Source organism: Platalea leucorodia (genome assembly GCF_965183815.1).
Source record: "Platalea leucorodia genome assembly, chromosome: 6".
Taxonomy (NCBI): Eukaryota; Metazoa; Chordata; class Aves; order Pelecaniformes; family Threskiornithidae; genus Platalea; species Platalea leucorodia.
In genome coordinates, this window is record NC_138828.1 from 69,419,563 (window position 1) to 69,443,229 (window position 23,667).

Here is a 23,667-nt window from a genome sequence, read left to right on the forward strand (position 1 = left end):
CCCTCTTAAACCTTGCACTTTCCCGTGGAGCGGATGAGCCCATTTTGTTTCCTCTATATTTTGAGGACTTTTCATTCACGTGGTGTCTGCTCCCAGCACTTTCCTGCCAGTATGATTCCCCAGATGAAGTTCATCCTTCACCTCCGAAGGGTGATTACCTCCCCTTTGCCTCGCCTAACCCCCTCGGATCCCCCCCCCCCCTCCCAGTTTTGGATATCTTTCATTTGCAATGTACTCTAACCGCTCCTGGGTTTGTGCACAGGAATGATCCTGAAAATAGGGACCAGTCTCCTACCTAGCGGCCGCCACCTTGAAGTCGGATAGCCGCTTTTAAACCGGCCCACGTTTGTTGGTGACCCCGCCGAAGGGGGCTGCCGGCAGGTTTGCGGGGGTCCGGCTCTCCCACCCGGCTCTTTGTGCTTTTCCGTTTCTCCGGGAGGTTTCTGGGGTTAGCGCTGGACTGCTCTCCATTGTGCCAAGCGGGCTCTGCGGGGTTACTGCTTCGTGCCGGCTCCCAGGCCGTCCCGCCGCCGGGGCGCCTGCAAGGCCGCCCTCCCTCTCGTCCCCCCAGACCGCTGGTGCGAGGTGCCCCCCCCGCCCCGCCAGCCACCGCCGGGCTGGCGAGGGCTGCGGCAGCCGGGCTAGCCCGGCACGAGCGCGGCGAGCGGGCAGAGCCGCGCGGAGGGGAAGCGGCTCGGCGCGGGTGAATCGCCAGCCGCCGGCGGCGGGGATGGTCGTGGCCTGTGTTTATGTATTTTGTAGTAATCACATTTCTGACATTACCCAAGCGTGCTCCTCGCCGAGGGTGATTGGCTCAGGCAGCTTTTAAACCACCTATATGCTAACAAGCCTTGCTGCCAGGTTCCTGAGGGGTCCTGGCTGGGAAAAATTAAACCCAAACCTTAGACCTCTGTCAGGCGGAGGGGAAAATTATATTTTTGAACTAGTCTGCGGCGCGGACAGGAAATGACCCCTCCAGAAACTGCTGCTTTAAAAGCGAGCGGTGGTGCCTGAAGCTATCCAGCCTCCCTCGCTCTCCGGAGCCTGTGCGCTCCCGCTCCCCCCGCCTCCCGCTGCCGAGGGCTCCCACAGCAGCTCCCAGCCAGTGCGTGCAGCCTGGATGTGTGTGTGTGTGCGCGCTGCTACTTTGTACTGTGAAGAACACACAGCCCATGTGCTCTGTATGGATGTTGATGATACTCTGTGTAGCTTGAATCTCTGCAAGCAGGCAAGATGTCCAGCACACCACATGACCCTTTCTATTCTTCTCCTTTTGGCCCATTTTATAGGAGACACACACCATACATGGTGCAACCAGAGTACCGAATATATGAAATGAACAAGAGGCTGCAGTCGCGGACGGAGGTAAGTCCCTCAGCCTTGTTTTCCTGTGCATGGACCGTGGTAGGTTTCAGCCCGAATTCCAGCTGAAGCGTCCCACTAGACAGTATAGTATATGCAGGCACAAACCCTAATTAATTTAGTAGTTTAATTGGGTAATCCCTCATTATGTTTCCACGCAGAGCAACTCTTTGAGGAGATACCAGCTTAGGCTGAAATCTTGAAATTACAGTACAGCACTTCAGGATTGATTATAATGCTGGTCTCAGGAAATTTCTTTGCCTTAGTGTGTTGTTTGCTCAGGATCTGTCCTGCTGGCATTTGCAGCTATAATATTGAAAGGTATCGCTTGAGCTTTTGCACAAAACTAATTCAGAAATGTTGCAGGTTGAGGGGGAGAGACGAACCTTTCGCTGGTTTGGTTTGGTAAACTCGTTAAAATTAAAAATGAATGATAACAGAAAACAGGAGCGGAGTTCTAAAAACTTATTCCTAGGCTGCACTTAAGGAACACATGTTCAGGACGACCGACAAGAGAAATTCATGTTTACATTGAGAATGCAGTTGCTTTTAGCGGGAGAGATGATCGGTTCATGACTTTATCATATAGCTGTCAAAAGTACCCAATTAATGTAAACTACATTCTGCTGGTTATGCTTTGTATAATCTGTTAGTGGTTTATACACCCTGGCTTCTACACCCAGATCAGCCACCACAAAGAATATGCTGAATGGGAAGGGGAAATACTTTTGTCACTTACAGACAAAAAATAGTGGAGGCTGCATCTTGTTATTTACGTCGTTAAATAAAGCACACTTTTTAGTCTGTTGAAGTGAAAACTGCGTGGACTGAATCAGGCTGCATTTCTGCCCATGTGTCTGTGTTTGTGCAGCAAACATTCTTGGTGCTGTAATGTTTCATAGTAGTTTACTAGTGGTGCCCTGAAAACACTTTTAAAAAGTATTCATCTTTTATAGCGAATGGCTTTATACAGAGGCAAATACCTGCCAAATTCGTGCCATGAAGCATGGTAAAGGATCTCGGATTGATCTGTTTGCTGTATTGTAATTCTTTAAGAGAACACGAGGTTATCATAAAATAAAACACACATGCCTGAATTGTCAGCTAAGCCACGGAGAATCTGTGACGTTTAATGTATGTGATACAGCTAACGAGATGTGACCTGCTTTCTGATTGGGTAGCCGCTACGGGGTAACTGCTTTTCTAACACTGTTATCACTGCTAGTCTTAAAACATTGCTGTGGAGTAATTGGTAAATACACTTCGTGCTGGCTAAAAACTCCAAGCAGCTCATTGCTCCCAAAATCATGGCAACTGTTTGTCAGTTTTGCCCCAAATTATTGGTTGCGGAGGGTCACTGCCGTTTAGATAGAATGAGGGGGCTTGGGGGCTTTATTTGCTAGTGTTTGCTGGTCAGTGTCTTGCAACTATGTTCCTTAAGTTCCTGTACGCATTAATGTAATAATTTCTAGAGTTTTTCAAGTGAAAAGAAGAAATATGTATCATTAAGTGATTGCTTCAGGGTTTTATATACAAGCTGTTCTGAAAAGCTGTCAGTGCTAATTTAGTCTTTTTACATATTATTTTAGTGGTACTTCTAATAATTGACCGCTTTCTGATTGCAGCTCCTTTACAAATGTTACACTAGAAAAGTTTTTGAGGGACTTGTGAAACAACTCCCCCCTCCTGCGTTGCTGAGGTGTGCTGAGTTAGACTTCAGCGCATTTAGTTGCAGTTTTTGCTGTGCACGTTCACATGGGTTGTTGTGGGCAAAAAGCGGTAGCCTACTCTGCCTGGCTAGTACTGCCATAGGTTTCAGCAGCATGTTACTTTGACAGACAGTGCTTGCTTAATGAAGGCCTTATGCTCCAGCATTTCTTTTATTTGCTCAGAGTAGAACTACTTTTGCCTTGTGATTGTTCAGTGTTTACATTCTGGTTCTCTGTTTTTTAATTTCTGAGCTCCGTGCTGTAAGCATTGCTGTTTGTTGAAATGCATTTTCTGGCTAGCTTCAGCTCATCTCATTCATCCTCCAATTAAAACTCCTTCCTTAATAAAAAAAACATTAAATTATTTTCCTGGGACACTTACAGTGACTAGGTGTGGACAGCCTGTAAAGAATCATGCTGGCTTCTGAGGCAGGTTGGGAGTGGAAGTTTCACATTAATTTTATGCACTTCCAAGCATGTTTGGGATTGGTAGCTGAAGGCTTCTGGAGCATGTATAACTAGCTCTGAATTTTTTGAATCCAGACCGATGGAGCCCTGTATGTCATGGAAGGAATGTGCTTGTGCTGTGGGTGATACAGGCTTACTGCATGAACGTTTCTCTTCAGGCAGTCTCTGGAATAATGTAGGCACTGGTCTCTGAAGGAGGCTGCTTGTACTCTGTGAGCCCCAGGGGGTAGGTGAGCACAAGCAAAGCAGCTTAAGGGGAAAGGAATTACAAAGAAACTCTCCAAAAGACTGGGGGTAGCAAGCTGGCAGATTCCGCTTGGACCCAACTTCTGGAGAGAGCCAGTGGCAAGTGAGGATGCGTTAAAAAATGGGAACCTACAGCTCTTATCCCAGATATATCCTTGGCAAGCCTTTGGGATTTTCCTGCTTTCCTACAAAATAAAAACGTTCTTAATAATCCTTTAGTCAGATTCTCTGCTGTCCCTTGCAGTGGTGGAAGTTCCAAGGCAGAGCAAAATGTACATAATTTGATAAAGTTGTACAGAGGATGGATAGAGAGCCTATGAAAGGAGTATCTGTATGTCATGTCTATCTGTTTTCTCCCCTCCATCTGTAGAGCCCACCTTTGTAGTGAATTCCTGTAGCTGCTCTCCAGAGCTTGCAGGTAGGTGAGAAGTTATTCCAAGAAAGCAGTGGGCTGGTAGAGACACCGTTAGGGAATCCACCGGTAAATGGCATTTCGACTCCTGCTCTCCCAGCAGCAGGGTCTACGGTATATTGGGGGAGGTGGAAGTGTCCTCAAAGTGGCTCTGCGCTTGGGGACCCTCCCTGAGAAATCCCCTGCTTCCACGCCGGTTTGTGTCGGCATCGGGTGGAAGGGAATAATAGTTGGTGTGAAGGATGTGCTCAGTGTATTAAGCAGACAAAGTACAGTGATAAATAAAGGTCATTTAGATGCAGCATGGCTATCTTTGTTGTTCTTGTTTTCTTTAGGAAGAAATGGTAGTCATGAAAGTGAAGAATTAGCAACTCTAGCCTGTGCAAACTTTTGCTCTCCAAACTTCTTACAACTTTATGGGCTCCTCAGGCAGAACCTGCAACTGCCTTTTTAAATTCAGGGTCAGTCTTAGGCGAAGAATTCCAATCACACCCAGGCAGGGGGTGGTTTTATGATGTAAGTACTGGCAAAAGTCCACCACCTAGCTAATTCTTACATGATCTAAAGTAAATTAGGGAGTCTGAGTTACTAACTAGTGTACAGGAACACCTTACCTTCCTTAAAAGTTGTTCAAAGAAATCTAATCTGGTAATACTTTTTTCTAAATGGAAATTAATATGTGCTTTCTTAATAATACTTTGGGAGGGTCTAGTGCCATTTTGTAATGCATCAACAATCCTGATTTAAAGAAGTCAAATGAATATTTAAATGTTTAATAATCTCTGGCAGATATAAAGATAAATCTTATTTACTTCTATCGTAGTTGATTAACTTTCTGGTTAACCAAAATGCAGCTGTTTCCTTGCTCTGTGTGTGGTTTTAAGGATTTCATTACCATTCACTCAAACTCAGTTTATCTTCATATTTTTGTATCTGTGTTAGTTTAACATTTCAAGAAAGCAATCCTGTTGTGGCATAATCAGCAGTTTCTTAAGTTCTAGGTAGCAATATACAACACAGATAAATTAGCTTAAATATTATTTTCTCTGTTTTTCATAAAACTCACTGTTTAAAAAAAAAAAAGGCCTCTTTTCCTCTTTGATGTTGTAAATCCTTTTCTGTTCTAATTTTTAATCATTTGAAATTGCTCACACTTAAAAGAAAAGGTGATTATATCTTGTATATAATTATTTTTCAGTAACATTACAGTGCGCTGTGGATAGATCACTTAAAGTTGCTGACAGTTTAAAGTTTGAGGCGCTGCTTTATTGGCAATAATCAAAGAAACGTATCAAGCCTCTCACTTGTTTATTTAGTCCCCTGTCTTGTTAAAACTTTTGCGTATCACAATATATTAAATTCACCTGTATCTCTCTCTATCACTACAAGAGGGTATGCTTTGCATCACCATTATATGCAAAACCCAGCTTTCCTTCTGGCTAAGAGAGCAGTGTTTTAAGGGTGACTAGAGAACTTGATTAGTAGCATATTTGTTTTAAAGACAATAAGCTTAATCAAATCATATTAAACTCCTATTAAACTGTATAGTGAATTTAACAAAAGTAGAGATTTCACGATGGAAGAAAATGTAAAGAAAATTAAAAGGAAAATAAAGGCGGATGTTATGATTATTTAAAAGCTACTAAATGGACTGGAAGCTTACACAGACATTCATATTCAACCAAATATTTAAAGCGAATCAAAGCAAAACAAAATTTCTGCAGTTTAATGGAAGTCTCTTCTTTTACTTCCTCACATTGCTATCTGATGAAATAATCTTTTCTTCTTCTTCCTGATGCATTTTTAATAGATTAGTCATAAAAATCTATGTTGTGACATCACATTTGTTCACATAGCAACTTAGTATCGCAAACAGATCTCTCATATTGTGTACATAAGTCTGAGTTTGTCCAATGAGTTTGTTTTGTTGAGGAGAAAACACATAAACTTCTGTCTCAAAGTATTTTTCAGGCAATATTCTTTCACCCGCAAATATACTAATACTTAGCAATTCTAGGAACACAAGTAAAGTATTTTAAGAGTACTTATAAACCATGCTTTGCTGAAACTAAAAAGTCAGTTTTAAAAGAAAACCCTTGAACTCCTTTAGGCAGACACTGACTTCAGAATGGATTCAAGGCTCTTTTTACTGATGATTGTCTTTTATTTCATATAGTTTTTTCATCCCTTTTAAAAATTTCAGTTGCAGCTGTTTTCAATTAAAATTGTTACAAACTAACAATTCTTATGAGGCTGGGGGAGAAAAAAAAAGACTCTACTTCCTTTCCATGCTGATCCTTAGCTTACAATCAGGGATGTCTTACTGCTTTTTTTTTTTCCCCTGAAGTTATAATATAGACTGTAAACTGCACGCGTAGGGAACAGGGGGCTTTTGGGGGCAGGGGCTGGTGAGGGGGGAGAGACAGTCAGTGTGAAAGTGTAAAAATGGATGTCCTCTGCAAATCACTCTGATGCTTACTAGATCATTTTCTATAAAGAAACCTTTTCAACCCTCCCTTTTCTCTTTTTCGTTCCTTACTCTTTAAACCATAAATCCACTTAGAAAAAACTTAAACTCGGTCTTTCCCTGATGTAAACAAGATTTACTATGCAGATCCAGTCTCAAAAATAGAAGCCTCTGGATGGTGAGAAGGAACAAAATAGAGATCATAGCAAGGCCCCAGTCCTGCGCTTTTACTTAAGCTGGAGTTTTGCCTGCAGTAGGATTGCAAGATCAGATAAAAAAAAATCATTTGTTTTTGGAATATATACTTTCTTTGTTTACAGAAAAAGGGTACGGGTAGAATGCTGAACTCATTGCAATATTTTTAGCTGGACTCCTCACTTCAAATGGTATTTTTTTGTATCTTTTTGCCAAAAGTTGCGTATCTGCTGTAAACAGGCATTCCAACCCTGCCGATACTTACTTTGGTTGCTTCCTCCCCAAGAAGAGCTTTCTTTCCTGCACTGTACTGTGTAAACAGGCCAGCATATATCCTCAGGGTTGCTGGGTGGTCTTTTCCAAAAGTTGTTTCTGGGCTACTTGAAGCCTCAGAGGGGTGATCCTGGCAGGGACAAGGTTGCCCCAAAGTGGCTGATGATTAGTCTCCAAAAAAGACTGTGGTAGGGCAGGGCCTGTTGGCCAGGTCTCAATGGTTGTATTTATTAGGCAAAAATAGTAGTGAAAGAAATGTCCCAGAACCCCTGGCTGAAATCTTCTCCCTAGGCTTGTGTCTTTCTTTTCCCCAGTACATTCTTTCTGTGTTTGGTTACTGTTAGAATTTCAGAAAGCACTTTATGATCAGAATGCCGTTTCCATTTCTGTTCCATTGTGGTGCGCAGCCATGCCCTTCTAAACTAAAGGCTGTAAATTACTGATCTAAGCTGAGTACACTTGGTACTCCTGAGGTAACTGGGGATCAACTAGAACCACCTGCGGACCATAAACCTCTGTATGGGAACAGTTGATGCTTCTGGAGACAACTCTGGCACTTTCGTGCCTGATGGGGCTAGTGAAAAATCACCGACCTGGAAAAACGGGACCTTTGCAGAGCTAAACATGAACTAGGACTTGGTGGCTTTCTAAGCCTATCACCTCTTCAGGACTCAAGAGTGTTGGTAGAGTCTTTGCAAAGGCCATAATTTTACAGGAGCAGGCTGTCCTCTCCGTGAGACTTAGGTTGCCTTGGCACCACCTTGCTGTTCATACGCCATTGTCAAAACGACATACTCATGATGGAGCTCCTGGCCAGGGTGGTGTTCCCGTCTGCATCATACAGGCTTGAAGTAGGAGACGTGAGCATGGCAGATTTCTTCTTTATTAATAAATCTGATAACTACAGCCAAATATAAGTATCAAACTAGAACTTCTCCCTAAGGTCTTTCTGTATTCTGACAATATTCATGTCCAGGTACTTGGCCAGGGCAGAGTCACAAACTTGTAACTGACACAGTAAAGCCATAACTTTACGTAGGTTTCTAAATGTACTTAAAATCTACTGCCTGGTTACCTGCAAACTAAATGGTTAGATCTTTACATCCTTCCAAGCAACTAATAAATTAGAACATTGCTGTATTATCTGTCACACGTGATCTGCAATACCTGCTGATATCCATCTTTCCTGATTCTAAGCCGCAGAGTCAACTTGCCAAGCCTAGTTAGCTGAGCAGAAACATTCAAATCTGTATGAAAAAGGGAAGGGGGAAATGTAATCTCTGGATATAGTTTTGCCATCAGATTACTTGTGTGCAGCAGATTCAATATCTGTCCAGATCCCGTCTGTTTTACACAACTGCTAACTGCAGACTAGAGCATCCTTCATGACCCAGAAGAATTGCACAGGCTAGTTGGATGACCCTATCCGTTGCATTCAGAGAGGAAATGAAACATTATGTGTATATAAAAGTGATCATATTTGGAAACCCCTGATTAAGGCAGACCCAAGAATAGACGTAATTATAGATCTGCTGGGCTCATTCTTCAAACACTAAATACCTGGAAAAAACAACTGTCCCTGCTTGAGTATTATTACGTGCAGTCTTACATCACCTGTGCAGTGGACTATTTTTACTTTTCTTTCGGACTTTTAAACATTTGTTTTTTCTAACTACATTTTTTATTAGGTTATTTTCTAAAGTAGTAAATTGAGAAAATTATGACTTCCAGTACATTGCACATTTAAAGTATTTCACGTACCTTATTTTGATTCTTGTTCCAGTTGTGTAGGTTTTGCCTCAGCCATTAGCAGAAGATTGTATCAGAGAAAGAGTTGCCATCTGGCCTAGAGCAGGTTACAAAGAGATTTCTGAAATATTAGCGACCGCATTATACAAAAAGAAATATTCTAAATCTTTAAATACAGTATTCACATGGAGCAAGGAAAATGCTCAGAAAACAAGAAAGTAAATAGAGTGAAACATTTAGTTTTATTATTGTTTAAGCTGAAGCATCCTCACCATACCCCATCCCTCAGGAAGGCAGTCAGCAGCACCAGCATTCCTAACCATCTCCTCTTCTACGGACTAGAGATCCTCCAGGGTGCGATTGGCAAGGCAGGCATGAAACCTGCTTTGCCGCTAGGTTTGCGACCAGGATAGTATTTTACAGTTGGAAAAAGGGAACATGAAATGCCTCGCACCTCTGTTTTCTTCATGCAGTTTACAGAAGTCTCACATGTGGGTTATGCGGCAGTGGAAGAAGGCCTACAACTCTCTGTTGTACCCCATCCCCCATATCCTGATAGTAACTTGCCTTTTCAGGTCAGTGTCACTGTCTTCCATAATTCTTGTATCCACTTTAAGTACCAGAAATGTTTCCATGTTACTCCATTTCGCATCACAAGAATGTTATTGTGACTACAAAGGAAAAGCTGCTGTAAAATAATTCCTTTAGAGCAAATGAAAATTCTTCGCGTTGAAGTTGTTCAACATCTTGCAGGAGGAACCTTCCTTCCTTTCGGTACTCGGCCAGCATTTCTCCACCTTTCTGCTTCGCCATAGCAAGATGTTAAAAACATTGACAGACTATAGATTCTATATGTGCATTTGCAACCATACCACTTGCTGTGGTGGATGAAGGCAATACAACAGCTCTATCACTTCTACCTAGACTTAATCACTGGAGTATCAGTTAACCCTTAGGGTAATTAGGTAATAATGTTGTTGATGTGATTTGAAGTATCATTTTAAGCAATTAGAAGTTCAGATATAATGTGCTGCAATTGTGCATTATATAGCGCATCTATCCATTTTACAGAGCAAAAAATTACCATATGTTTTGTGGGAAGCTTGGCATTTTGCGCTGACTGGAGTTCTGCTTGTATTTACGAACAGCATGCCTGTAAACTATGGTAATAACTCTTTGAAGGCCACACCTATGCACATTGCTGATCATGTTAAAAAGCATAGGCCCATTTTAATGAATGTGTTGGCATGAATAATGGGACATGAAAAGCCAACACACTGGGTAAAGGTTCATTACCTGAGTGCAACAAATACTACATGCAAAATTTCCATGACTATTCACTTGAGTTTAACAGTGAATTTGCTTTGGCTATGCTTGTGTTCTTTATGCGTTTCTGTGAATGTTTGATCAATGGAGTTTTATTCTTATAAATAATTGCAGAATGCAAATTTCAATTTGTTAAGCATTCCAGACAGAAGTTGCTTATTTTATACAGGCTGAGCTGAGAGGCAGCGTTTCCTGTTTTGAGTTTCCAAAACCTCCCAGATAGAACCATGATACTTAGAAATTAAATACACCAGAAAAGGATCTCTGACTGCTTTGCAGTGAGGACTGACTGGTGTAAAGCAAATTAATGGCAATGACTGGTGGCAATGGGAAAATTACAGGTCAGTAAATATGATGTAAGTGCATATTTTTTTCATGGGGCAGGGCATTGCTTACCATGCAGTTACTTTAGAAAAATGTAATAAGAAAGAATTGGTGAAAAAATTCAAAGCTTCATGGCATTTTAAGCTCTAGCTCCATCTGTGCTCTTCCAGCCCAGGATGCGAAACAGTAACACACGATATATGACCAATCACGGCATATAGTCTTAGCAGAACATTACGTGCTTACAGCACACTGCTTGTTTTGAAAAATGAGCAAGAATATGTCTTAAATTTGAATAATTAATGCATTCAAATAAATTGTTATTAATTCCTAGCGACTCTGAGTAGAACGAAGTAGAATTTATAAAATTTGTTATTTGATGTGAATTATTAGCTCATCTCTTTTCAGTACCTCTTAACACTCTGTCAGGTTTAATAACGCAAAGTAAAAAGATCAGTCAAGATGCCAGCGCACCGAGTACACCTCTCCTCTGACGGTGCTGTAAGATTATTTAACACCCACATCAAGAGCATCCTGAAGCAACCGAGTTACACCTTGACTGATTGTTTCATCCAAAGGGCTGCACTTCTAAATAGGCAGCCTAGCACAGGCTTCCTCGTACAGAGGTACAGAGCGGTGTTAGCACTGGTATGTAACCTGAAGCCACAACCCGCGTGTCTAGACTGACAAGAATCCTACCAGTTGAGCCACTGTGACACCTTGTGGCTTATGAAGCAACACAAGCATCTTTTAGAAAACTAACAGGTAAAAACCAGAGGTTAATGGGTGTTGATAAATGCCCTCTCATACGACCATCAACAGAAATCTCTTTGCTGGGTTACTTGATGTTTTTGAGGTACAGTTAAATTAAGCAGTAGTGGGCTTGTTTCTGTTCGGGGTCCTTACATTATGTATTTTACTGTGAAGTGTCATAAGATGGGGCATCATTTCGCTAAGTCTGACCTGCTGCTATTATCTCCAGTGCTCTGGTGTTTGCTCATCATTCAGGTTACATAAAGAAACACTGTTTTGGCTGCAGTACAGAGTAAATATTTTATTTGTTTGCAACCATTAATTTGGTTAACTGAAAGAACGCTTGAAGGGAGTAAAGTACTTTTTGGTGTTGAGTATGTTAAAACAGTAGCAGAGTTAAAAGTAACTAAGATATAGTAAGCATTTGGCAATGGGCACGCAACTCTGTAAACCCTTGAATTTGGGGTTAAATAGGTCAGTGTTTCAGTTGTGGATAAATCATTAACTACCATGCAGCTGTATTTTGCTGAGAAATTCTCAATAAACTTCAAATTGGGCCAGTAATGCATGGAGCTGAGAAGGAACTGTGCATCTGTAAAGGCTCGGGACCTTACAGGACCTGACACTAGTCTCTTGACTGTCACTCGTTACACCGTCAAACAAGCGCATCCATGTTTTCTTCTATGATGATCCTGAGCATTGGAGAGGCCTTTCCTGTAAACTCATGCATTATGTCCCGTAACACTTTCCTTGGCTCTGACGCTTTCAAAAACTTGGCAACAACTGGGCTGAAATGGTTGTCTTCTGTTGCCAAATACCGACTTACTGCTGAATACGTTCCCTTACAATGGAAGGGGTCTGCATCCCTCTCTTGTCCCTTATCTTCAGGTATGTCCACAGTGCTGTCACTTAAGCATTACACGTAGAAGTATGTGGCCAAACTTGCATTTAACTTTCTGGTGTGGGAAGCAGTGGCAGCCCAGGGCTCAGGGCATGCAATCTACCTTATTCCATGCATCGGTATTTTGATCCCTTGCTGAGCTTTATGGTCTTAAAGATAGGTGGCTACTGATGCTCATACACAACCCTGTCTTCATGATGTGTACCATTATATTTATTCTAAGATTCTTGGGGCTGGGACCACCTTCTCTGTTCTTGTACAGCACTAGCACACTGGAGTTCTGGTCTGTATCTGCAGTTTGTTCTTAATGCTGTGCTATGCATCGTAACTAACTAAAGGCTAAAAGTAGGTAGTAGCGTTTAAAATACTTTCAAAACCAAATCTAAATATAACACATACATTTTAATTTCACAAATCAAAATGTTTTAATTGATATTACATGTAGTTATGCACTACAGAGAATTATCTGACTAGAAAATACTATAATACTGTAGGTTCTTGGAAAACGACTGTTTAATGTTATTAACACATTTCGTTATTTCTCAAATAATTCAGCACACCCGTGCAAACCTACTGGCTGTGCCAAGAAAGTACAAATATATTTTAGGGCAGCGTTCTGCTGGTTGATTTGTACATCTGATATTGTTATTAAACCTATTACTTTTTTAGTGTGGTTCTTCAGTAGTTTCACGTCAATCAGAGAAGCTCATTCCAAGTCCATTTTCTCTTAACAGTGGAAAGACTATCTTATCTTAAATTCCACAGGAAAAGCATATTCTTCTCGATGGGAACTGGTGCTGTGGAATATGTATCTTATTTCATGAGGATTTGGGGAGGGAATATTGTAAAGTCTTGTAATAAATAAGTTCTTGTAATAAATAAGTAGAGATGAACCAGAGAGGTTTTTCTGGGGAAGAAGGGCAACACTTATTTTTTTTCTTTTATTGTTTGCACTCTACTGATTTAATTAGCCAGTGAGAACAGACCCACTTTGAATATTAAAAAGACAAAATCGGCTCCCCCCTCCCCCGTCCCCACATCTGTTGCCTTTTGGAGACTACTTACAGTACCAAAACTACCCCGTGTCTGATGGATTTTGCTTTTTAACAGACATTACCTGTATTTGCTTGCAAATAAATGAGGTAGTTATAAATATTTTATTCTGGTCGTGAGGGAAAGGCGCTGTTTAAATTGTCATTTTGAAAGAAACTGGGCTACCTTAAGCAAAACTAAAACATTTTTGGTGTTACACAAATGAAGGTAGTCACAGCCTTGATACATTTCTGAAAGGTGATCTAATAGCAATATCTTAATGATTACCATATTATAGAAACTTAAATCGTTCCTGAGACTGCTTGAAGTTGGAAGGAGTGGAGTCCTGCGCGGGGTTATACATTGGTCGGGAGCAGGAGAGCACAGATGGCTAAAACTACTGAAATGATCTCTGCTCTATTTCATTACGCTACTGCCTTCTGCAGTATCAATTAGATGGACTGAATTTCAATAAGGAAGGGAAGCAGTTCGCTGCACCTCTGCTGGGTGAGGCCCACCCCTGCACAGGAGCTAGACCTTTCTTTCTAATCGCAGTCTAGAATATGAATATTAATGCCTCATCCTGATCACAGTATTGCAGGACCAAGGGATCCTTGTCCTGCTCAGTGCCCATCCTATTTTGGGACCTTTCATCATCTGTGGACCCCAGAATTCCCTTAGCTTCATTTAACGCTGCGTCTAAAGACAGCATCAAAAAAGGGTGGATTTCTTCAATAGTTTTTTCTCACCATTTTTATAGGCATATACTATCTACTTTATTAAAATATTTTTCCTGTTGAGAGGAAAGAACTCTCCCAATTTTGCTGAAGGTGGCTTTTTAGAAACACAATTACCTGTATAATTTCCCAGATAATTATTAGGAAATATATGAAACTATTAGGACCATGGGAACTTGGATAAACCCACCTGGTGTGCAAATTTTGTTACCCGAATAGCTGCACTAAGCTTGAGAACACTGAGTGTGATTATAAGAGTCAACTGAGAAACATAAATTGAGAGCTCAGCCCAGCAGTCTTTCCCTTCCTTAGAGATTGATGGCACACAGATGCACGATTGCAAATAACATAGTTTGTGGGCCAATGGTGCTGTTGTGATTTAAAAAAAAAAAAAAAAAGAAAAAAATCTTTATCACAAGCTTCCTAGATTTGTTTCAGCCTGATCTTGTAACTGCAGCTCCTCATCCCATGCAAAGCTTTCCTCTTTACGTCAATGAAATGAGCATTCGGCCCTGTATACAAGGGTGTTAGAAGAAGGTGCAGAAGCTGGTTTGGCAAAAATTTGTTTTGTAGAACCTACCTATTCTAATGGCTTTAGCAATTTTAGGTGACTTAGTTCTTACAGATGAATTTGAGGCAACTTAAAAGGACTAGAAGGGCATATTCAGCTTTTAAGTGTTGTCCATAGTTGGCTATGTGATAAAACCATATGTTCAGGGGTTTAGATTATGTTTGCACTTATAATTTCACAAATGCCAAAGGTACACTAGAAAGCATGGTTAAGAACAAGCAGCACTTGCTATTAAGCAAGCAGCACGCTATTAAGGAATATTGTGTAGCAAAACAAATAACAGAAAGGGGGTGAAGTTTTTCTCCATCAGAAATTTAACTAGAGTGAAATGTATTGCCCATAAATTAGCAGAATAGTAGGTTGATCTGGCAGTCTGTATGAAGTACATCATTTAGCTGAGCTTATCCACACAACCCTTGAAAGTGGACTCTGAAGCCTACATTGTTAGCTGTATTAATAAATAATGAATTTTGTAAGATTTGTTAGGTTCATTCTTCATTTGTTTGATTTTAATACCAATCAAAACCAAATCCTGGACATTCATAGTTAATATTTTTCAATGTATTTCTCCAGCAGCTACTAGCCTCTACTGCTTTACCGGGAAGGGGAAAGGAGACGATTAAAATGAAATTCATAGCCTCTTAGTGTCTGCTCAGCCTGCGACTGGCAGCATGTGGGGTTTGTGGCTGCTGACCTGGCAGACTTACAGCATTTTTATGACGTCAGGTGCAGACATCATGGGTCTGTGCAAGCTAAATATGGGCTTCAAACCCCTCCTCCCTGGTTGCTTTCATTTAGGAGACTAAGGACTTCTCGCAGTAAAAATCAGAGCGAAAGAATCGAGCCGCTCATTACAGTTGCGAACTTGTGTGCTTGGCAGCATGGCCTTGGTTACTGGGCCCAGCAGCTTTTTTTTGTAGATGCGCTTTCTGTATAGTGCCTTATTTGTTTGGTATAGTAAATGGTAACTTGCTGCTGTAATAAGTGAAAAATGGGTGCAGCTAGCAAATCTGAGTTCTGCTGAAATAAATAGCAAATTCTTCATTAGCTTGAACAGCACCAGCACCATATATCTACCTTAAAGTATGGATTCCTTTAGTTTGTTATTTGTATGAACCTTTGGAGGTCTTTTGCTAAGAAAATGAGATTGAAATAATTTTCTCTGCAAGGTTTTATATATGTTGACAAAATGTTACTGTCTGTTTCACACTCAGTGGCATTTAAAACCTGTGGGTGCATTCCAGGCCATAAAATGTTTACAAAATAACAGCCACTTGCATTCATAGTTATCTCCCTTGCATCTCCTTAGTGATTTATTTATTTCTAGGAATTGCATTTGAAATTCCCAGACATCTAAACCTTTTTCAGCATCGAACTGACCACTCATCTTAAGAAATCATTTACATCAGCACCAACTCAATCATTGACAAGGGCTGGAGGAAATGAAACATCTGGGATCTATTAAGATTTTTATTTATGCTTTTAAATATTGAAATATGTATTGCTGCTTGCCTTTTACACTTTGAGCATGAATCCATTAAAGAAAGCTCTCACAACACAAACAGTTGCATGGTAAAGTGATTGGGGCTAGGAAGCTGGGACTCCACCATGTAATTGCAGAGGAATCGCAAGGAAAGCGATGACTCTGGTGAATGTTGGTTTATTTATTTATTGTGGCGATAGAAGGACTTTGGGAAGAACCTGGTAAAGATAACAGACTCTTCAATTCTCCTGTGGCTTCTCACAGAAAATGCTTCGCTGTTGCGTTTATCTGCTTTCTATGCACCGTGCCTTTGAGGTGCAACCTCGTTGGAGTCTTCAGTGAAAGTGTGATGGCCTGAAATTTTCTCACTACCACGCTTTCAAATAATCCCCTACTTGCACCCTCATCAAAGGGCATTGGTTTTTATTATTAGTTTGCCTTTATAATCAAGTAATATTTTTGGAGGGGGGAGGAGGCTGTTAGGCCAGTAGCCCAGGCCTGATCAGAAGTCGGCCGAGTTTCCACAAACTCTGCTAATTCTCTTCATCGCCCCTGGGCTCCTCCGGAGCCTGTGGAGGGAGCGGGGCGCGGGATGAGGGATTAAAGCCTCTGAGGTGCTCTGTCACCACAGTACCAGGCAGATTGTAAATATATTGTTACAGACGGACATTTGGGCACCAGGCAGTGCTGCTTCTGGGCTTTTTCAGAGCTCGGTTAAGGGAAGGTCTGAGCTCGAGTGCTGTCAGGTTTTCCGCAAGGCAGCCCCGCACCTAGAAGGGAACGGCCATGTCTGAATGAGGCAACTGTTGTGTTGGGGCCTAACTTTTCCAGACTGCAGGCTTGTGTTGTCGCTTTGTAAATACACTTCTCTGCCTTGCTCCTCTTTCAGCCAATACATTTAGTTTCTAAACTAAGGAATCACGTAGGCTGGTCTTTTTAATCAAGTACTTGCAGACGGCCCTTAGGGAAGGAGAAGACCCGGAGGGGTCCCTGCTGGAGGAGCCTCCAGCAGAGCGCGTGCAGTATGGCAGCGCTGCCGGCGCGCAGACGCCTGGGTCGGCAGCACACACAGCGCCTGGGATTCTCCGCATCAAAAGCAACAGCTGAAGGAGTGGCTCGAGTTAACTATCAGTAAGTAACAGTATCCTATTCTCACTGGGACCAGTCACTAGAGGGGGTGAGATCTCATATATTAACCTAGAGTATTACAGGTATTTTGGAGGAAGATTGTAAATCCTATTTATAGTGGCTGGTGGAAAGAGGAGCTCATTATCAGGTAGCAGTCCTTCAGCTGAGGCCGAGTCCCTTCCATCCCACAGAAACCCTCTTGTAAAATATATTTGGGATTTTGTCTATGGCTTGCTGATTTTACTGGAGACTCTGAACACAGTATCTGGAAAGAATTAATTGGAAACCATGTCATTTTGGGAGAAGAGGAAGGAAAAGGATTCACACTTGCAGATAATTGGTGCATTCAAGGTATGCTTCCCATAGTGAGTTTTACCAGAATTTTCCATTCTTTCCTTTTGGATTCAGGAAAGTAGGAGAATAGTACAGTAAATGGTGAAAGTTAGCTTTAGGAAGGGAAGGGTTTTCAGAAGCAACTTGCCAGCAAATATACCAGTCTGACTGACCATGAACAAAACAAATGTTTAAATACCATTTTTATAGACAGTTCTAACCCAAAGGGAACAGTAAAAGCAGAAGGGTTTGCTGGTGCAGCATACAGTGTCTTTAAAAGGGCATTTTGAAGTTTGTTGTGACCTGACATGAAAGTGCAAGATTGGATAATATCCTGTAGTGAAGACAGTTTCCTTAGTTAACTTCTAGTACCTTGATGAGCTCAGTGAAAAGCTAATATATTATTTATCAACAAATGTTCACTAGATTACAAAGATTTGAATATCCTTCGGGATTTCCCTTTGGGTGTTGCCACAATGTATACATGAAAATGTTAGACATGTCAGCATACAAACTTAAAGAATAGTGAAATAGTTGAAGTTTCACCCAGAACCTCCATTGCTGATACAGGGAACTGCAATGAATACAGATGCTTCCCCACTGATTATAATTCAAAATACCAATGCTGTGGGTTTTTCCTTTTAAGTGACATTGTAAGAGATATTTTTTTTTTTTTTTACAAGTTTAAATTGGCATTTCTTGTTCATTTAGAGAGGTGCACAATGTTGTAATAGCTGATGACCTAAACTTATGCTATGAATGAAAGAGCACATTTACAAAATCTTGGAACTAGATCGTAGTGTGGCAATTTTGTGAAAGACTGTTCGCTCAATGATTAGTTGCAGCACTCTTACTAAATGTGTTTCAATTCAGTTTTTATCACTGAGAAATAGAGAAATAGGTAGCTTATTAAAGGCGACCACATCCTTTTATGCAAATTTAATGCACTTGGCAGGTTTATCATGATAAATGGTGAGGATGAGATCGTTCATGATACATGTCTAATCTCTTCTGTGAAGATGTTCATGTCTTGCAGGAAGTAGCCCCTTGAGAGCTCAGACCTTTAGAAGTATGTGGCAGATGGTGATGTCTGCAGAGTCTCTCAGATTGCTTTGAAGTTCCTCCAAACGATGCCTTCAGTTACTGTGTCTGAGGTTTTGCAAGCTCTCTTGCTTCATCTCTCCTTGGGTGCCCTCTTCCCTCCTCCATCACGTTGTGTCCCCAAGTTGTTTCTCATACTGGGAAAACGCACCACATCCTTACAGAGTACATCTCAACTTGCTCCCCAGTCCTGTCATATCTTTGCCTGTAAAGTTGTGCTTCCATTAGGCATCTTGCATATTTTAAGTGCAGTGGTTCACAACAGGAAAACAATAAACCAGAACAAATGTCTTAGAGAAGCCTATCTATCATTCATGCTTTGTGTTCAGTGTTTGAGTAAATCTTTGGAGCCCACATCAGCACCAGTGTCATATTAACTAATTCATAAATTTTAATCAATTACCAATATTAATTAGGCCAACTTCTCTTTAGATTAGTAACAAGAAATGGTTACGTTTTAATGCTGCTGCAGGGAGTCTGAAGGAACCCACAAAATCAAAAAATGCTGCAAAGCTTTTTAAAATCAAAACCTAATTTACTGGAATACAGCTAATGAAATAGATACAATAGAAAAGCATAAAATAATACAGGTTGCAGATCTGAACAACTGTGTATTTTCAGAGCTGAATATTTTCACATTTTTTCAGTTGGCCTTGGTTGATCTCAGTTTGGATGGGCTTTTTTTCTGAAATCAAGTACCAAATTTCATGTAAATTTTTATACCTGTCATATTTGCTTTGTAAGTTCACATTTTGGAATCACTCTTCTTAAGTATTTCTGTTACCATCTTCACTATACATAATCTTTTGTGTAACAATTGGTAATATTTAGTTAGGTATACATAAATTTTTAGTGTCTAGGATTTTTTTGGCATTACTTCTCTCAAATGCAATTCCTACAACTTGATCACTTTTAAATATCTGTATTTGCAATGGTTTTTCAATCATGGCCTTCCGAGTCCACTAAAACCACAAAAAAATCACATATTAATATTTCCAGTAGTACTTTAATAATTATTGTGCTATTCCTTAGTCTGCTGTATGCTGTGTAACAAAGCTTAGCTTCTGTTAAGACTAAGACCTAAATATTTCTGTTTGCATTACACTTTTACTGTTTAAACCACCCTCGAAGTCTTTTTTTCTTCTTATATATGTAGGAGCCATGGCTAACTATGCTGTGATACCCAGTTGCTTTTAAAATGAAGAGGGCCAATGAGCTGTGTATTATTGAGATGTGATTTCAGGAAAATTCAGGGAAGTCATTAACTTCTGTGATTAGTCCAGTTTAAAAATTCTTGATTTTGAGGTTGTACTTGCAACTGTCAATCTATGAGATTAAGTAACCTCTCCTTGGACTGTTGGCGTTTTTTATGAGGTGTCAGTAATTAAATTTTGAAGGCACATTAGTACGTCTTCATCAAAATATGTTTTAGGTCCTTGTTACTATGATTTGCAAAACATTATAGTTTCATATCACAATGTAGTTGATTTAAAAAAAAAAAAAAAAAAAAAAAAAAAAAAAAAAAAAAGCCCTGAAAAAAAGTTCCACAGACCTGACTCAGCTGTCTGTGATCTAGAAAGGGGTATGAAAAAATTGTAAAATCTCCTTGTTAAAATTCTGCTTGTGAGTTAAGGAAAAGACCGTGGTGACTTTTCTGTCTCTGACATTCCCTTTGTTTCTGGTTATTGCTATAGCATGTCATCCCAAGGTGATTTATGGAATCACTTGGAATGATTCTAGATTTATAAGAATTCATTTGCAGAGCAAAGAGGGTTTTTTGCTTTTGGAATGGAAAAGAAAGTCCAAAATGATAGTTACGATCTTTAATTTTTTTATATATATATATACACACACACACACACACACACACACACACACACACATATATACACACGCATATATTCTCCTATCTAATTGGTACTTTACAGTCTAAGTCTACAAGGCCTATCAAAAGACTTCTTTCCCTTCCATAAATAATTCTTGCAGTTCTAATCCAGACCCAATGAACGCTTTAATAATGATGTATCTTGCACTATATTTTAAAAAATTAAGTGACTGAATGCAAAGTTACATTAACCCCCACTCAGAATACCTGGCTGAAATGTCGACCTTTGCATTTCTTCCCCCGTGTTGAACTGGCAAACCAGTTGTATATGCAAATGAAATAATAAATATTTATCTGCTTACTGCCCTTCCTGTGAATGCAGATTTTTCTGGAGGAATGTGGGACAGACCTGGCAGTTGATTCAGTCCATTCTGAAACCTTTGGCCCATGCCAGGGCGACTGAATCAGTACCTGTGACTTGCTGTGCTCTACCACAGATTATATTAAAGCTTAATGGACAAGACCGTTGGAGGCAATCTGGCCATGATCAGAAGATTCATTTGTTCAAATTTCACCTAGTTTTCTGATTCAGCTGTTAAAAATATGTCTGGGCCGTCTGTGTCCCTCTCAGTTGCTGTCCTTTTTGTATGAGCCATGCTGCTTGTCTTTCATTTGTTGAGCAGCATCCTTTCTTTCTCAGCCTGCTTTCAGGCCCAGAGCTAGACCTCCTCTGACCTAACTCTTCTTGTCCTCTGGCCCTGGAAAGATTGTTAATAATACAGTCCTACGTTTTTGCTAGTGAAGTTCAGTAATGAATATTGTACTTCTCTGGATCATTTCTTAGGCTTTCTGGAGCAGCACCCAAAAGACCAATATATTCACAATTCTGAATTTTCCAACTTTGATGTTAATTTAGTTGTAGATTTTTTTAATAATACCAAAATAAAGTATTTTCAGTATTATTCTGAAAATCATCATAATCATCATACATCCATGTTGCAGATGAATATGCTGTACAGTGGTATCAGTCAAGAACGTCCTGAATAGTACATACATTGCACACATTGTGAATCATAACCCGAATCTTTTATCTAGGGCATCTTTTGACTGTGCTTATGAGTGGATTGCTATCTGGCGATCTAGTGATCTTCAGAGAAGAAAAGCTGCTTAACTGGAGAGGGAAAAAAAACAGGAAAAGGGGGAAAAAAAAAAAGATAATGCCATCAAGACTAAATACTTCACCAATAGCTAATATCTGTGTCCACACAACTGATGCGACTTTTTAATCAATAATATGCACTGATAAGAAGGAGGTTATGTGTTCCAGTGTGGAAAACCCAAAATATTTACTCAACCGTCTGGTTGCTTTTATAATAGCTACCAATCTAGACAATTTTAATTGCAAACTGTGAACAAAGAGGAAACACTAAAATAGCTGTGAAGTTTCCTTTTTTCTTTTCTTTTTCTTTTTTTCTTTTTGGAAATCCTTTGCACAATTGTTGGTTTAGTAAATGAACACATTTTTAAACTTTAGACATCATACATGATAGCTGTATAAACTAGCCAGAATCATTTCACTTACAGGAATGCCAGCAAAGCTCTGAGAACTAAAGCAGACCCTAAAGCTAGCTTTAATTGTCCTGGCTGTGTGGGCACAAACATGGAGATACACTGCCATCTCTTCTGCATTGCTTGGCCAGCCTGCCTAGAAAGAGAGATCAGGAAAGGACAGACTGGCATAAACCCTCATGCTCGGTTCCTGGGAACACCATGAAAAAACAGATTCAAACTCAATAATGCTGTGGGCCAGCTAGCAGAGTGAGGAAAATATTGGCAAAGTAACAGCTTTGGTTTTAGAACAGCCCTGAGGCTTTTATTTTTGTTAGGCAGTAAGAGTAAAGATAGTTGATAGATGCTATTTAGATTAGTCAGCTTTGATGCTCTCTTTCTAATACTAAGGATTGCTTTAAGTAAATATTTTTATTTTTTATTTTTCCATAGAGGAACCTTCCTCAGGACTTAACAGATGGGTCAGGAAGGGTCACTTGGTGATGATCAAAAGAGTAACGCTTGTTTTGTCAGGAACATAATTTAGTGATGAGTGTGTACAATTGGCCTGTGTGACCATTGTGTTTATACAAAGGCCAAAACTGATACATGGCTTGAAATAGGTTACTTGACCATTTTCCATGAGCTCTAATACAGAGAGGAGAAGCTGAAGGACAAAATCTAGAAATATATCTGATATCTTATAGCTGTAAAAGGAGACGATATTGCAGGACTCCCCTCTGCCCCCCCAGTATATAAGAAAATAATATATGTATGAAAGAAGGCAAAACGTTGTAAGCTTCTAGGATGGTCTGCAGCCAAAAAGTGGCAATTCTACTTACTGAAATAGAATAGGCAGTGTGTTCTCAACAGGAGGATATTGCCAAAAGGAGCAACTGAATACATATTCTATAAAAAGTATGGGTTTCGGTCCTGTGAATTTCTCGTAGTTGAATCCAATATCACTTAGGAGAGTGCAGAGCCCTCGAAAATGCACAAAACCAAAAGCCTAGAAAATTCTGTTGTCGCTTTTCCATCCACACTCCCCACCTGATTTTGTCTAAGAATCATGTTTGAAATTTTAGTTAAAAATAATACTGCCAGCTATATAAAAATAAAAAAGCAAGAAACCAGAATTCCTTGACAGTAGCGCTATAAATAAAAGGATTTTTTTTTTTTTTTAAAAAAAAAAAGGTCTGATATACCTAGCACTGCTTATTATGTTGTGTTCAAATTTGCATAGTGTTTTCTACCTGGTAGTGAAAATATATTAATACTTTTTTTTTTAAATCTGATTGTGGTGGACTTCTGGGAGGGATTTTCTGGGACTGGTTGACCTGCAGGACTACTTCTAAGGACTTCGTAAAATGTTACTAGGAAGAGCAAACTCCCTGTTGGCAGCCTTTTATTTGCCTTACAGGGGTTGGCATATCTTATGTTTAAAATTTGGAGGTGTCTGCATATCAAAAAAAAAAAAAAAGAAAAATGGTGCATTGTTTGGTTTCATTGTCAAATTTTAAACACTAACTCCATTGTGCAGTGTCTGGATTACAAATAAACTGATTCATTGTCCTCTACTTCTGTCCTAATGTGCAGGCTCAGAGACCTCAACATCCACTGAAGTTCATTAGCTCTGACTGTAGCTTCCAAGTCTGTTTGCTAATTGATAAAAATACTAAACAAAGCCTTAAAAAGGTCATCATCACCCCCACCAAAAAAAACAA

At 40.1% G+C, this 23,667-nt stretch overlaps 1 protein-coding gene across 6 annotated transcripts in view; it reads left to right on the plus strand.

Moving 5' to 3' along the window:
• Nucleotides 1–1,046: 1,046 nt before the first annotated feature.
• Nucleotides 1,047–23,667, plus strand: part of LDB2 (LIM domain binding 2) — a 224,338-nt gene continuing 201,717 nt past the window's right edge. For 5 of the 6 annotated variants that reach the window (XM_082315576.1, XM_082315578.1, XM_082315577.1 and 2 more), the window contains exon 1: nt 1,137–1,365. In XM_082315576.1, coding sequence (XP_082171702.1) covers nt 1,234–1,365 — 132 coding nt within the window. In that variant the 5' untranslated portion in view covers nt 1,137–1,233. Of the gene's footprint in view, nt 1,366–23,667 lie in introns of all 6 variants that reach the window. The other variant, XM_082315579.1, reaches the window with a different exon arrangement.